The sequence below is a fragment of the Lepisma saccharinum genome, chromosome 4, assembly GCF_977018435.1.
Source record: "Lepisma saccharinum chromosome 4, izLepSacc3.1, whole genome shotgun sequence".
Lineage (NCBI taxonomy): Eukaryota > Metazoa > Arthropoda > Insecta > Zygentoma > Lepismatidae > Lepisma > Lepisma saccharinum.
Genome location: NC_139232.1, coordinates 66,899,934 through 66,916,259, shown reverse-complemented (window position 1 = coordinate 66,916,259; position 16,326 = coordinate 66,899,934). Strand labels below are relative to the sequence as shown.

The following is a 16,326-nucleotide window of genomic DNA, read 5'->3' as shown; positions in this document are numbered from 1 at the left end:
TACTGCAACATGCAGAACTGTTGGTTAATCAAGACAACTTTCTTCAACATTGTCTGTGTTTCCTTTTGGATACAACCACACTGTAAAACAATCTGTGCTGTAAAATGAGATGTGACAATTAGTCACCAGAGGGCAGCGCGGAACGAGTCAAGATGGAAGAGTACGAGAGTGTGTTGCTTGTAAAATCCGAAGTATTTGTCTTCAAAATTCCGCCAAGAACGACAAACAGAGGATACAGGTATCTATTTTTGCAATATGTCGAGTCCATATTTTTCAACTGCTACTACAACCGCTAATATGTAACATAATTAGGAAGTGATGATTTGACAGCTAAGGCATGTACGTGGAATGGGAGCCTACTCCTTGGTGTTTGGAGCGGAAGTATCATAGTGATATGTTATTTCCTGTGTGAAAGGATAAGCTATACGATATTATGTCTCTCTTTCCAACAAAGTAAAATTCATTATTTAGTGTTCTCAAGATACGTTGTCATTATTAAACCTTATCGAGTATTAAGAAATCTCACCAGTGCGTTTGGTGTGGAGATAAAAAAATGATACACTTTGATCATGTTTTCTCCAATGAACACGAAGTAGGTTATTCAGTAGGATTTACTTTCTATTAGAAACGAAACAAGTTCACTTGCGTGTATACTTTGACGACGTTTCGGGTTTGTTAATCCAATGCCTAACCAATCCATTAACCTTGTTCAACCACCTTGTGAATTATCCTTATTATTCAGAAATCATTGTCAATAACATTACAGTTATCAGTAAAAACAAATATTAGATAAAAATATAAAACTCTATTACATTTACCATATAAATCTGAAAATCGAGAAAACAACATGTCTCAATATTTTATGGTAATGCCAAGCACAAAAGTTCAATTTAAACGTGTACAATTAAGAATAAATAAATGCCTTGCACATTCCATCATACTATGAAAGCACTGCTGTCCAAGCGATTTTTTGCAGGATGGGATCTAAGCCATTGCACTTCAGGAATAACAAGAATTCCAAAAGACTGTCAGAAAACAGTTGTATTACAAAGATGGTCAAGAAGTGTAAAAACATATTGAGAGTTGACAATGCTACACTGAGGGTACACTAAGACAGTTGTTCTATCCAGCCTTAAAAAGTAAATATCAAGAGAATGTACACAGAAGATACATTGCTACATTCTGATTCCTTCAGTTTTGAGGTTTTAAAACAAGCAAATCTATCAGGTAGTAATAGTTAGAACCATAGGGTTTGGCAGAAAGATCTCCTGCATTTCAAATTGATCCTAGTGGTGTGGGTGGTTGGGGAGGTCTTCGTCCATTTGTAATTGAAACTTACTTCCAGAATGGAAACTGAAAGGGGTCTCATCCCATTGCAATGTAGAGATGCTACACAACTTCCTTGTGCTGAAATTCAGCAAGTTCATTCAGACTTGCAAATCTGTGGTTTCAACTAGATGTCACCAAAGTGTATACAGCGAGGGCACCTATGCCATTTCTGAGAAAAATATTTCCAGGTCGTCTAGTCATCCAGCATGATGACATCCTACAGCCAGCTTGATCATGAGATCTATACTCTTGTGATTTCCTTTTGTTCGGATACCTAAACCCAGAAATCTTTAACACTTTAGCTGCCACGTTTACCGCTGGCGGTATAAGCATGTGCTTTGCTAGCAAACCAGGGGAGATTTTGGTTAGCATACCAAGGAGGCTAAAATTCATCTTCAGTACCGTAATTTAGTCTTATTTACTTCCTGTAAGTATCTACATGACCCATTATTGACAATAATACAGGGTGTTCTGTTTACAAAGGAACCCAGAGTTGGGGATAGTAAATCTTTTGAATCGGAAGTAGTATACCAAATTGAAGCCTTGTTTAGAGACCTGCACAAGACCCGGAAAAAACCCGTCTGCGAGGACGCGTGCCTACAATAATATGCAACACGCACGTCAAGCCCAGGTGTTCGACATCGCGCAAGCGAGCTTCACATCACAGTTGTGCACAGACATCGATGCCTGCCAGGTTTTTCTATTACCCGTGTCTTAAGAAGACCCGTGAGACTCGATGTAGTTCTTGCAGGTAGACGGCAAGCACTACTGTCAGTGTTGCCAACGGCCATTATATTTCACTACGCATGGAAATATTTGAATTTCTGCTAGCTGCAGGTGCCTTGAGGTTGTATAACCATTGGCGTAGCAAGGGGTGGGCGAAGTTGGCGACCACCTTGGGCCTCGCGTCCTATGAGGTTGATACAAAAAACGTAAAAAATGGAAGTGAGAAAGATAGAAAAGGCTAATTTTTGTGGGCAATAAAATTAAAACATTTTTTTTTTATCTGGCTTTATATTCTAGTTTAACGTTATAATTTGAATGAATACGTCAAATCAGAGGTGGGCGGGAGCTCTAAGCCTAAGGGGTCCCAAAAAGTCAAATCAATGCTCATTTCTCATGTGAAACATTAACGCAAAAATTGCTTGGACAATAATTTTATCCAATTATTATTTTCTTGAATAGAAAGCGCTTTGTCTTGGCTTTTCTTCTGTCTCGTGACCTTGCATAGCCTACACGATTTAATATGTTAATGATAAAGGACCTCAAACTGCCACGGAGCAAAGTATGGGGCATTCAAATGCTTCCGGTGTTTTAAACTGAGGAAGGGTATGGATAATATTAGCAGTTCTTCCTTCGTTCGTACAACTTCAGATGCAGCTATTGCCCTCTGTAACGGGCACGAAGATGATTTATCTTCAGAATATCCTGATAAAGTTTTACATTTCAGGAAAGTGCTTAAATCTGAAATCAAGTGCTTTGGCAAAGTTTCTTCTCCTTGATAGCTCTACACTAGCTTCCAGTGTTCTCTGTATCCTGTACCGCCTTCTGTTTTTTTCCTACTCTTCAAGTGACAACCACGAAAAAAGAACTATCTTTCTCAAAATTGAAACTTAGGAAAAACTTCTGGAAGGTAGTGTCGAATGGCATGATTCAGCCCAAATTTACCGGACTCAGTAATCTCACTCTTGAACGAGAAAGAGCAAGATCTAATGTAAAAGTATCATTCGCTGCCCAGAAGCCAGCTTTCTGTTAAGCAAGTAGGTTTGATTTAAATCAAAATTTAAATTGTGGAATTCTATTTTTAAAAAAATCAGTTTAAATAAAATTACAGAATAATATACACAAGAAATTTGTAGATATCAGAATCACTTTTTGTGAAAGTATATTAATCTCGTGTTCATTTAATGGTATTTATTATGCTCTAAGAAAGGAAATAAAGGAAACAAAATATATGTCCTGATGGAGTGAAGCTCATACGAAAATAAATGTAATATGTCATCTGAAAAAAACACTTACATTTGCCTTGATTTAAAATTCAATAATTTTTATAAGCAAAAATAGCACATTTTCTAAATAGAATAATATCCAAATACTAATCACGTTAAACCGTAAATAGTGTCATTTTCATTAAACTGTAAATAAATATGGCAGCTGATATTTGGCTAACTAATATGTTGTAATAGCCTATTACAAAATTCAGAGGTAGAGCATCAATTTGTATAATTATTTATGTAAGTCTAGCCACAACCAGCCATTCTAAGTAATTACATACATTTCCTGGAAAAATCTGACTGTACTTGAGGGACCCAAATTTGTTTCTTGCGGACGCGTACTTTGAGATTTTGTTACGCCACTGCGTCAAATATTTAATATTACAAGAACATTAAGACGTAACAAAAAATGAGATTCACAATTATTATTATCATCTAAGCCCTAAAATTCAAAGTAAACTGCTACAATTAATGTGCAACAAAGTCAAAATTGCTAAATAAAAAAGTCAAATTAGCTGTATCAATTGATTACACCAAAGATTTCACATTTATGGGGCAAATGACTATCGTTTTATGATTTGTTCATGTTGAAACCGATTGTGTCGAAGAGTAGGTAGATACTTTGGGCCCCTAGATAGGATTGTGGTTTAGCGCAGCCCCTTCCCCCCGATATATCAAGCACTGACATTTTATGTGCGTCCTTCGATATTTTCTACTTAAGCCATGGTTTGTGACATTTACATCCTACAAATTTTGAAATGAGGAAACAAAGAACAACTCATTCAATAATATAGTATAGGTTATATTTAAAGGTTCTTAGTTTGTATTTCTGATTTTTTTTTTTAAAGAAAATTTGGCATATTTAAGGATATTTCAGATGTCTTACTGCCTAGAAAACATCTTAAAAACGTACTGTTACTACTGCCTTGATTAATGAAAATTCCAGCAGCGTGTTAATGTAGCTCTGCCAAGTGTAAATTTCTCTGTCGCGTACTATTAAATATAATTTTTGTCAGACATTAATTATTATTATAGGCTATTATATATATATGATAATTTGCTGACGTTTCCTTGATGACTGTGTATCGATTCACATTGATATTTCAAACTTAAAGAACGGATGGGGCCTTGCATTCTAATCTCGCCCAGGGCCTCGCAATATGTTGCTACGCCACTGTACCTAAGATTTTTGTAACTTCTCAAATTAGTTTCATTATTATGTCAAACCAACTACTACATATTTTCCAAATTTGTTTTGAAAGGTCTTGAAATAGGTTTTTGTGTCTTGTTCATTTTATGTCACTTTTCTGGTCTTGAAATCGTAAATCTCCTCTCGGTTTCATTTCCACGTTGTTCGTTTGTTGAAATGTGTAAATAGCATTGCCTGCTATTTCCACCCGTATGAAGATACAAGCTAACAATTATATTTTGCATCGAATTACTATCAATGCGGTCTGTAGAACTAGATAACTAGCAATTTTTTTTGTACTGGGTACAGAGTCCGAAGAAAACCTTGCTAGAGTCGTTTTCACGTTCAGAAGAGACAACGGCGCTTATGGAGAAACCGCACATTGTTGCCAATACAGCGCTAGCTCATGTCGCCGGGAAATGATGACCTTCCTTCAAAATGAATGTGTTACATATTTTGTATATATAATGATAATTATATGTAATTATTAACATTAATATTATACTGTGAACGTTACAGTTACCCTTTTTACTATGATCCCTTGCGATCACTACACACGCGAGTGTAATGCACGAATATGACACTTCAGAAATCACTTAAAAAAGTAAAAATCACTGAGAGCTCACACAACTGAAAACACTTTTTCGAGAGAGGGAAAAAGTCTAAACAGACCAAAGCAGATCTCTCACTCAAGTAAGGGGAACCTGGCACATGGGTTAGATTAAGTTGCAACCCAAACAAACAAATGAGTTATGGCCCACGTGAACTGATAAGACGTGAATGACTGGAGCAAGGCATGTCATATTTCTGTCTTGAAGCCCCATATTTTGTCACGTGTTGGAAAGCCTGCCAAGGGTTAATATGGTGTCTATGAATTTATGTGTACGTTGGAAACTGAAAGGTGATCTTCATTTCAGCATTAATGTCGACAGTAATGTAAACGAAAACAACGTGTATTTGCGACAGCACTAATGTTGCTCACAACAGCAGCATTGGAAATAATTGTCAATTATTAAATTTAAGTAATTTCAATTCTATTATAACAAACTGCATGAAGTTCATATTTTTACTGAATGGAAATAAAATAACAACTGGAAAACTTTGTGGTGATAGCCGGAATGCTGCGGTGAGTCGGCTCAAGATGGCCAGACAACGTCTCCTTACTTCGCGCGCGGTTCGGGTTAAAAAGAAACTCCAAATGCATGGAAGTAATATTTCTGGGAACCTTTGAGTGGTTATAAAAAATAATTTCATTATTTTCTCCACAACTTTGTCGCTGGAAGTTTTTACTTGGAATTACAGAACAAAAAATGGCCAGCGACGACATTTTCTACTGCACGAATATAAAAAATCTCCACATACTTTATTTGAATATTTTTAATGCAAATATGCTTTAAAGTATTGATATATTCTGAGTACCACCGTCACCTATGACAATTAAAAAACAGTGTCAATTTTTTTCATAATGAAAGCTTCAATTTTACGGCAAGTTTCAACGTTAGGAATGAAAACAATGTAAAAATTGTGTTTTCACATAAAATTTGCATTTTTAGTTTATCTAAAATTATGTAAGCAAGTTACCAGTTTTTTGTGTTCACCATCGTAATCTCTACAAAATTTCCTGCAAAACTGCAGGTACCGATTTTATCCAGAAATTTGACAACAGCGTGCTCGTATTTCCCATAAGAAAAGCATTGCCCATAAGAGCCCATTGTGTCTTCTGAACGTGAAAACGACTCTAGAAGGTTGAAACGTTACGTTTAGTTTACGTTTTAAAATAAAATAAATTTCTGCGTTGGTCAGCATATTGAGTTTATCATATCATGGAAACAAGGCTTACTGGTGTTACAACAACATGAGCGAACGACGATTTGTTGAAAGAGATGACAATATTCAAAAACCTTTTATAATGCAAATTCTGATTTCATGTTCCATTTTATGAACCATCGTGCCTTAGTGTTCGCAGGAGGGGGGGGGTCTTGAGCAACTAATTCGGATATTGAATTGGCAAAATTACACCAGAGAGGATATCTGTTTGATTGATTGATTCATTTATTTGGTCAATTTATGCACAATAAGGCTAATCGGGACTGGACCTATAGTTTAAAGTGGGATCTGAACCACCATGTGCCTCCACCGGGTATCGAACCCGGTACCCCTTGATTACAAGGCAACGACATACCACTGTGCCATAGGGGAGCAACCCCCCCCCCCCCCAAGTATAATGTAGAACAACCACCAGTGACACAAAGTCCAAAATATTTACGATGGCACTTTTTGCAAGACTTGGTTCGTACTCCTTTACAGGTGTCAGCAGTGGCGGCAATTAGGGGCGGGGCCGAGAGAGTGCAGTTGCCTCCCCCCCCTACTTTTTGAAACTTTTGCACTACGCTAACCTCATGTATCAAGGGAAATTAAACTGTCCTTGCCCCCCCCCCCCCCCTTTTGCACCTTGACCCCTTAGTTTTGGAACCCAATCACCGCCACTGGGTTTGAGTGATACAAATGTTTCCTACCAAGGAATAAATGTCTGCAATTTTAAAATGATAAAAGTGATGAACATTTTAAGTGCTCCTAGAACAGCTTAGAATCTAAAAGTTGGCAACGGTGACTGCGTGACTCATGTATGTGGAGACGGTGCAAAACCGGAATGAGCGTTCGCTGAAGATAAGCGAGCTTCGTCTTGCAAGGCCATCCAGTTACCCGTGGGCTTTCGATGCTTGACGGGTCGAAACTCAGGTATATAGTTTTACTCGCCTGCCCGACCAGCCAGGCGGGCCTAGTAAGCGATTCTGACCGATATGCAGCCCTCTGGCCTTGTTCATGCATATGTTTTTAAACCAGGGAACAATGATTGGATTTCATTAGTGTCCATGCAGTGTTGCCAGATGTAATGGGGAAGTGTAAATGAATTTTTTTACAAAGCATGAAAAATGGCACATAACACACATGTACGGACATGCTGTCGGTAATTTTCAGTTTGGTTAGGTGGATCATGTATGGCAGTGAAAAAAGAAATGTTCATTTATACCGATAGCCAATTGTATGAGGTATCTTTAAGGGGGAACTAGGAAAATCGTTGTTGTTGTTTCTTTTTTATTGTTTTCAGTAATTGTATGATTTATTGTAGATGGGTAGGGATGCGGGTGCAGAGCGTATGCTTCCTGGTGTACTTCACATCCAGTTTCCTCAGTCTCCTGGAATACTCCGACTTGCAGCGGAGAATTCCACAGGAAACTGAGGTTGCAAAGTACAGCAGAACTGGCTACTATTTAAGCGTAGGGTGCCCTGTCACCAGCCCTTATTGTAGTTCAAAATCAGTTGTGGATAGTTGATAGTAGCAGCCAGTGCCGCTGCCAATAAGCAGGGGTAAGTGCTGGCGCATCCCTCACCAAACTACTCTTCTCCTCCTACTCTCATTTGGTTAGCTCAGTAAACACCATCTGGCCTTTTCTCATTTCTCCCGAATGGTAAAGTAAACAATTTAAGGTATACAGTTTCGAAACACACCTTTTGTGGCACTGAAACACCAGCAGTGTTGCCAATATGTATAACTAATTTCAGGATGTCAACTTGAGATCAATAGGAAATATCATGCAGTGGATTTGGAAATTATGAAAAAAATGTATAAAATAAGATACAAGTTAATAACTGCATGTTACAGAGAGAAGACAAATGGTCAAAGAAAGTAAACAGTTACACTTGCACAAAATAACTACCATAAGTAATGGTAAAGTACATCATTTTTTTGAAGTTACTTGCTACAAGATTAGGATACTCTTTGTTATTGTATCAAAAAGTTACTTAAAAGTACAGTAAATGCAAATGTCAGTTCGTTTCTTAAAATATATGGATTATCAGTTCTACTGTAGATAAAAATATTCTTCAGATTTCATTTTCTCTTGAAATTCCCACTTTTCATGGATTGTCTCATTAACATATAGTATTGTACCGTGCGTCCATTTCGATCTGCAGCCGAGAGATCGGGAGAAGCGTGGCGGGCGGCGCTGACGGAGATGCCGACATTTGCGGCCTGTAATGCCCGCTTATTTTTCACGATGGTGCAATACAGTTTCGAGGAGTATCCAGACATGATGCTCATTTACGGGGAAGCGAGATGCAATGGAAGGGCTGCCCGTGCGATGTACTAGGAACGTTTCCCGGAACGTGTGACGCCATCACACACCATATTCGAAAAAGTGAATCGTCGTCTTCGTGAATCTGGAACATTTGTTGTGAGTAGAGTGGACACAGGTGCCCCAAGGACGAGGCGCACGCCTGCGGTGGAGGAGGCAATTCTTCATGCTGTGCACGAAGACCCTGGTACGAGTACCCGAATCGTAGCGCGGGATGTTGGTGTATCTCAGTCTGTAGTGTGGAATGTCCTTCATGATCAACAACTGCACCCATATCACCTCCAGAAGGTGCACGCCATGGGTCTCACACTCTTTTTCCTTTTCTTTCTTCATTCCTCTTCCTTCTCTCCTCTTTCGCTCTTGTCCTTTCCATTCTTTGTTTATCTTCAGTCCCCCGTTCCAGTTCATTGCGTCGTCTTCTCTATTTCCTTGGCTTTCTTCCATTTTCTCACTAGTACTCTCTTCTCCCTTCCTATCTGCTTAGCTTCATCACACACTATGTCATGTCCTGTTTCTCTTATGTGTTTAAATATCGCATTTCTCTCTCAAGTCGTATATCATCCCTATGTTGTTTCAACCTGTCTTTCAGCCTCTTTTTCCTTTCTAATATGTACACACTCTGACATTCTTTATACTTCACTTTGTAGATAATCCCTTTCTCTTCTCTGTTTTCCTTTTCCTTGTTTGCATTCTTCCCTATTCTTAAGATGCTTCTCCCTTCCTTCCTGTAAGTTCTAATGCCAAAAACAACGTTCATAAACCATACAAAATGTTCCACTTTCTCGAGAGGTTACTGAAGATCAATGGCACCTATTTGTGTCCTGTGCATTGCATTCTTGTGTTAAAGAGAGAAGGGTCCACAGAGTATCTGTATTAATCATTATTTGGGGTGTGGTCTTTGATCCACATACCCATGCTCAACCGAGTAGTGGTTATGCAGGAAAATTAGTAAAAAAATATCTGCCCGGGATCACACATCTTGAAAACCAGGGCTGCTATATGATTGTAATGTATTTGGTTAAGTGAACCAAGTTGGGGTATAAAATGCACTGTAAGCTTTCACAAAATTTGTAAAATACTTGTATTGTATTTTAGAGCTGCTGACTGGGACTTGACTCAGCCTAGCTGGACAGGGAGAATGAGGCTAGTTACCAAAGGAAAAGACTGTGTTTTGAAACTCGAAGATAAAAATTCTGGAGAACTATTTGCAAAATGTCCAATTGATACATACCCTGGCATAGCGGTGGAGTCAGTTATGGATTCCTCACGGTACTTTGTTGTAAGGGTTCAGGATGACACTGGTAAGTAGTAACAAAAGTTGTAGTGTAATGTTTGAATTTCGTACTATTGGAGAATATTTTAGCAGTGACACTTAATAATAAAAAGCCAATTATAGCTCAAAATGCATATTTGAATTTTGAAGTCCACTTTATGCACAGATAAGTTAATTGAGACTGGACCTACAATTTAAAGTGGAATCTGTGCCTCCAGTGGGTATCAAAATCCGAACCCCTTGCTTACAAGGCAATGATGTTCCCACTACACCATTGTGGAAGCTCAAAATTCATATTGTATGGTGACCATTTGCATATGAATGCTTTTATTATGCATGTATGAAATGGTGGGGAAGTACCATATAAGATTTCAAATGCTCTCTGAAGAAACAAAAAATATTTATTCACCTCTTTAAATTACCCGTGTAGAGTTTAAATACTGTAAAAAGGTAGGTGGTGTTTGGTCAGAGATCCTTTAATGGAGGATGACTGTCTCTCCATGTATGGATAGTTGGAAAAGCAACTTTGTTGATGAAGTGAAAAATGCTACTTTAAAAATATATTATCTTGAAACACTAACAGTGTACAGATGTAGGCCAAGAAAATCCTTGTGCTAATACCTTTCACTTTGTAAGAGTGGTGGTTTTGGAATGTACCTATTAAAGACATACATTAATTGTGTTTTCCTTTCCACCTCTGAGCTAATTTTAGTTTGCAGTTCCACCTCCAATACCCATGCAGACACAACTAGGACACACCGGTACTGCATGCAGAAACCATGGAATGTGTGAAAACTTAATTTCACTCCATTACACATATTTTACATGGTTTTCCTTTTTTTTTAAAATGGAAAGTGTTGATTGATATTTTCACCTTTTTGGGAGTAGTTCTCTACAATTTTTTTTGTATTGCAGAATATGAGGGAAAATTTAGGAGCAAGTTATCAGAGTATGCAACTATGGAAATTAACGGAATGGTCATGCCTCATCCATGGTAGACATCAACCCTCAGAAGTTTGTGAATTGAGATAAGGTCTTGTTTTCAGTGAGATAGTACACAAGACACATATTTATTTATTAATCCCTTGCCTGAAAATTGTTTTTAGCTCAAGGATGACTTTTGTGGAGGAAAAAAAATATCCGGACTCGAGATTTCAAATACAACGAAAACAACTGTTTTTAATTTAATATGAGTGTGTATTAAAATTGCTGTTATGATGTTTTTAATTTTGTCTTTGTCAGGGAGATCAGCATTCATTGGTCTGGGATTCTCTGATCGATCTGATAGTTTTGACTTAAATGTTGCTTTGCAAGACCACTTCAAGTGGTTGAAGAAAAATGAAGAGATAGAAAAGGAGAAGGAAGAACCAAAACCAGAACTGGATCTCCGTTTCAAGGAAGGGGAGACCATAAAAATCAACATGAAAATTACAGTAAGTATGTTAGATTGTTCATAGCAAATTATGTAATTCATAGTTCAGGTTTCTTCTGCCAACCCCATTGGATCAGATGATACAAATAAGATGTTTATGAAATGTCACCTATTGTGCTGTTTATAATTGTAAATGGTAAATGGTTAATAAAAAGTGTGTGTAAACTAAAATAATTTTGATTAATCTTGTTTTAATTTATCTATATACGCAGATGGACTATTTGGAGTTACAGTTCCGATAATGTTCTTTCAAAGTCCAAGTAAGTGAGCCTGTGACAAAAGTTTAAAATTCTGCACCAATTTCATATAGTGACTCACTTGCAGTCACAGATTCACTACTTGATCTGCTATTTTATTGTCTCCGTTGACACACAAACTGGTCCCCCATTTCACTGGCATTTTGTCCTGCATTTTAAAATCTTTCCACCGATTTGTGCACTCTTCTCCACCCAAAACCGCTGACCACAAAAAACGAATAATGCTTTGTTGCTCTTCCATGGTGCAAGTTGAAAGTGCAGCAGCCATGTTCTACAAGTTACTGCATACTGCTCAATCATCTCGATGGGTCATTTGGCTTCCCGAAATAAGATTTTCCATTGTGCATACTTTCCAGTGCACTCTATAATAAAATTCCTGTTATTTAATGACTTTATCTCATATTTTTTATTTTATATATTTTATACGCCTTCATGGCATGGTGCATAGCAGAGGGGAGCACTTTACCTTCTTTTAAGAGAGATCTCATACCAAAGTCAGGAAAGACAGGTGGGAAGTTGAGAACTAACTAATCAGAAGGAACTTTTTGCACTGAAAAAGCCAAGATGAGATACATACTGAGAGCAATGGGAGAGACAAGAGGAGACAGATCAGAAATATCGCCAGTTACAAGAAAAATCATTAGTGGAGACAATAGAAAGGAAGGTTTGGTCTACCAATTTGAATGTCAGATTTTTAAAATTAGATAGAATGAAAACCACAAATGATAATGACGTATATATTTTTTTTTATTTTGAAGAGCAAACAATGGCATTGTGTTTTGAACAATATGCCGTTCAAATGTCCTCCTCTGCTTCGGTTGGTGGAATGGATTCTGAATGTCCAATTTTCCAGCAGGTCTGCACACATATTGAGCGGTATAGCCTCAATGGTTCGTTCGATGTTCCCTTTGAGGTCACGAACTGTGCGTGGCTTAGTCTCATAGACCTTAGATTTGACATAACCCCATAGGAAATAATCCAGGGGGGAGGGGTTAGGTGACATGATCTTGGTGGTCAGTTCACATCACCCTTTCTGGACAGAACTCATCCGGGGAACTTGTCCTGCAATAATTCCATTGTTTGGCAAGATTTGCCAGTTTAGGCCACAAAAACTGCACCACCATATTCCTGTATCGCTCCCCATTGACAGTCACGTGATTTCCAGTTTGGGGTATGTCCAGAATAACTTGCGGATTTTCATCTGCCCAAATCCTACAGTTTTGTTTGTTAACATAACCATGAAGAAAAAAAATGTGCTTCATCGGAAAAGATGATTTTACGGCCAAAATCTGGATCGGCATCTAACTGCTTAGGAAAGCGGGAATGAAAACTTACAGGAAGGGAGGGAGAAGCATCTTAGGAATAGCGAGGAATGCAAACAAGAAAAAGGAAAACAGAAGAGGAAGAGGAAGGGATTATCTACGAAGTGAAATGTAAAGAATGTCAGAGTGTGTACATAGGAGAAACGAAAAAGAGGCTGAAAGACAGGTTGAAACAGCATAGGGATGATGTACGACTTAAGAGAGAGAGAAATGCAATATTTAAACACACGAGAGAAACAGGACATGACATAGAGTGGGATGAGGCTAAGCAGATAGGAAGGGAGAAGATAATGCTAGTGAGAAAATGGAAGGAAGCCAAGGAAATAGAGAAGAAAGGTGAAGAAGACACAATGAACTGGAATGGGGGATTGAAGTTAAACAAAGAATGGAAGAAGATGTTAGAAAGAGTGGAAAGGACAAGAGAGAAAGAGGAGAGGAGAAGGAAGAAAAATGAAGGGAAAAGAGCGTGAGATTAAAAGTCCAACCACATTCTATATGGAAGTAATTGTGTTTAGCCTTTTAGGTGAAAGTAAAGTTGGCAAGTGAAAGTCACCTGCTAGAAAGTTCCAAACAACTTTCTAAATAGTCTGGAGGGAGTAATTTTTGTGTATATATAATGCCCTGTTTTTGTATCTTGTTACTTTTGTACTTGATATAGAGTCTGAAGAAGACCTTGCTAGAAGGTTGAAACGTTACGTTTAGTTTATGTTTTTAATAAAATAAATTACTGCCTTGGTCAGCATATTTAGTTTTTCATTTGCATACAGATGTCTCAGTTCCATCTCGTCATTCCAGTCAGTGTTGCCATAACACTCTTTCAAAGTTCTGACGTTCAAATTGTTAGACCCTTTAGAATGTAGGAAGATCACAAGCCTAGAGGCCAGGCCAGAAGTTAAAAGTAGGAAAAGGCCAGAAATTAGAAAATTAGCCTTGGACTGAAAAGCATCCAAGAAATGGATGGAATTACCCATCTTGCTTAACGGTAAAAGGGAATGGAGAAGAAGTGATGTCATATTCTATATAAGCCTGTATTCAATTGGTTAGTTTTCAAGTGACTTCAAGACCTGTCACTTTGATGTGATATTTCCCTAAAAGAATGTAAACAGTACTTGCTTTTATATATTCATCACCTGGCACGTATGTTATATATACTGTTGATATAGAGTTACAATTTAAGTATTTGTGGTTTACTTTTAAGTGTGTTGGGTTTCCTTTTGTTCTTGCTCTCTGACATGTTATATTCAGCACATGACATTAGAAGATATTTTGTGAAGTTTTACATTCATAAATTAATGCTGCATAAAAAAAATCAGGTTTTTGGTACGGTCAAGTGTGTTATAACTAGAGTCCGGATTTTAGGCAAAATGCCTATTCGTTTCCGATGCTTGTAGACAAAAATTGAACACAAAAATACACCGATCCGAAGGTTCTTAACATTCTGAACAATACTTTGTTGCCTTTTTTGCCTATTTCACCTTACGCTGCCTTTTTTTTGCCTCTTGTCATTCCAACAAGGCATTTTTTAAAATTATATTTCTCTTCTATTTGATTTTGTTTTCAATAACCCTTGTTATTCAAATTATTATTTGTAAATACATTTTTAAAGATTTAAGAAGAATTTAAGTCCTCTCCAATTTTTAATGCCTCTTCAGTTTTCACTGCCTCTTTCTGAAACTTGACTGCCTTTTTTTCAATTTTTCGTTGCCTTTTTGCCTGCCATTTTTAATACTTTTCAGTGCCTGAACATCCGGCTCTAGTTATAACATTATTATGTGGTAATGCCAATATTGTTTCATTTCTAGAAAAAAGATGGGAGTGAAGTCTCAAGTAAACCAAAGCCAAAGTCAAGTCCTGGCACAGGGATCCTCCCTCCCCCACCAGGTGGTATGAAGATTGCTCCTCCTCCAAATTCTAAGCTCACCCCAACGTCCTCACCATCGCATGCACCGAAGCCTGCGAGCAATATGGATTTATTTTTCGACGTGGGTGACTCCAATGCATCTCAGTCAGCTTCCAAACAGCAATCTGGAGAGAACTGGAGTGATTTTACTAGTGCACAGTCTCAAGAAAGGTTAGTAATGCGTATAAGAAACTTTTTTTCTTATCAACGTGAAACACACTTTATATTCATTCAAGATTGAGACAGAGGTTTTGAACTTAGTTTTGAAGTACAAACTCTTTCTTCTTATCCTCCGAAAAGAGCATCAGTTTCAGGTTATCCAAGTTAACCTTACCATACAATTCTTTAGTCCTTGGAATTAGCATTGTCACAACATTATTTTCCACTTCGTCCAATAGATAAGGTTCTATCCACAACATAAACAACTTTTGAATGGTCCTATCTAGTTGGGAGCTTAAGGGGTGGTTTCTAACCATCGCAAAGTCTCCAACTGTCACTGGCTTGGCGTTTCCCTTTTGTTTTACATTCTTCAATAGCTTCTTCTTCTCCCTGACTTGGGCTAAGAATAATTTGGACTTCCAATCCGGTTGGGCTTCTTCCCGTTCGGGCCAATTGACATGAGTTAGGATCTCTCTGGGTATGGGATGATTGAAGAATAGTTCAGCAGGCGAATATCCAGTGGTCTCAGAAATAGAATAATTAATTAACCAAACAACCTTTGATATGTAGCGAGACAAAGTCTGATGTTCTCGATAAGAAAATAAACTAAGTAATCTGACTATCTCCTGATTTGCTCGTTCTATCATATTCCCTTTTGGATTGTAAGTGGTTGTTCAAACATGATGGATACCACGGCCTTTGGTAAATTCTTGCCACTACTTAGAGGTAAACTAAGCTCCTGTGTCACTCAAGGTGAACATAACGTTTGGATAGTAGGCAAAATATCCTCTCTGAAGCATATTCACAATTTCTGTAGTGCTGGCAGTTCGTAAAGCATATGCGGAGATAAAACGTGGTGAGGTTGCTTGGGACTGATATGAAGGGTCTCCTTGAGTATCCCTAATTTGTCTGGTTTACTCTGGGCATAAATTTCACAATCTCAGATGTACTGTATTACGTCATCAAGTCGCTTCAATGTTTTGGATACTCCAAAATGTCCAGCTTCATCATGAATTACTTTCAAGAGAGGCTGCTTCATTACCACCGGAACACATAATTTCCAAAGGGACTGATAATCCGATCCTTTCTTTAAAAAAAATCCTTCTTGAATGCAATAGGAACGATGCAATCTGAGGTTAGGTTCCTGAGAATTTAGAGATTCGAGTAAATTTTTGCAGATTTCATCTTCAGATTGTGCCTCTCTCCACTTGTCGATGTCATCTATTTTTCCTCTTTCGGCCCACAGGTAGTTGATCCTGAATGTCTGCTGGCTATTTTCAGAATGAATCTGGGGTATATCATTAGCAGGATACAGAGATAAAATATCTGCCAGAT

At 37.8% G+C, this 16,326-nt stretch overlaps 1 protein-coding gene across 1 annotated transcript in view; it reads left to right on the top strand.

The window, feature by feature from the left end:
• Positions 1-111: 111 nt before the first annotated feature.
• LOC145986540 (NECAP-like protein CG9132) overlaps positions 112-16,326 on the top strand; it is a 47,215-nt gene continuing 31,000 nt past the window's right edge. Inside the window, exons 1-4 of the mRNA XM_083120663.1 lie at positions 112-238; positions 9,744-9,949; positions 11,164-11,354; positions 14,735-15,003. Coding sequence (XP_082976789.1) covers positions 153-238; positions 9,744-9,949; positions 11,164-11,354; positions 14,735-15,003 — 752 coding nt within the window. The 5' untranslated portion in view covers positions 112-152. The remainder of the gene's footprint in view (positions 239-9,743; positions 9,950-11,163; positions 11,355-14,734; positions 15,004-16,326) is intronic.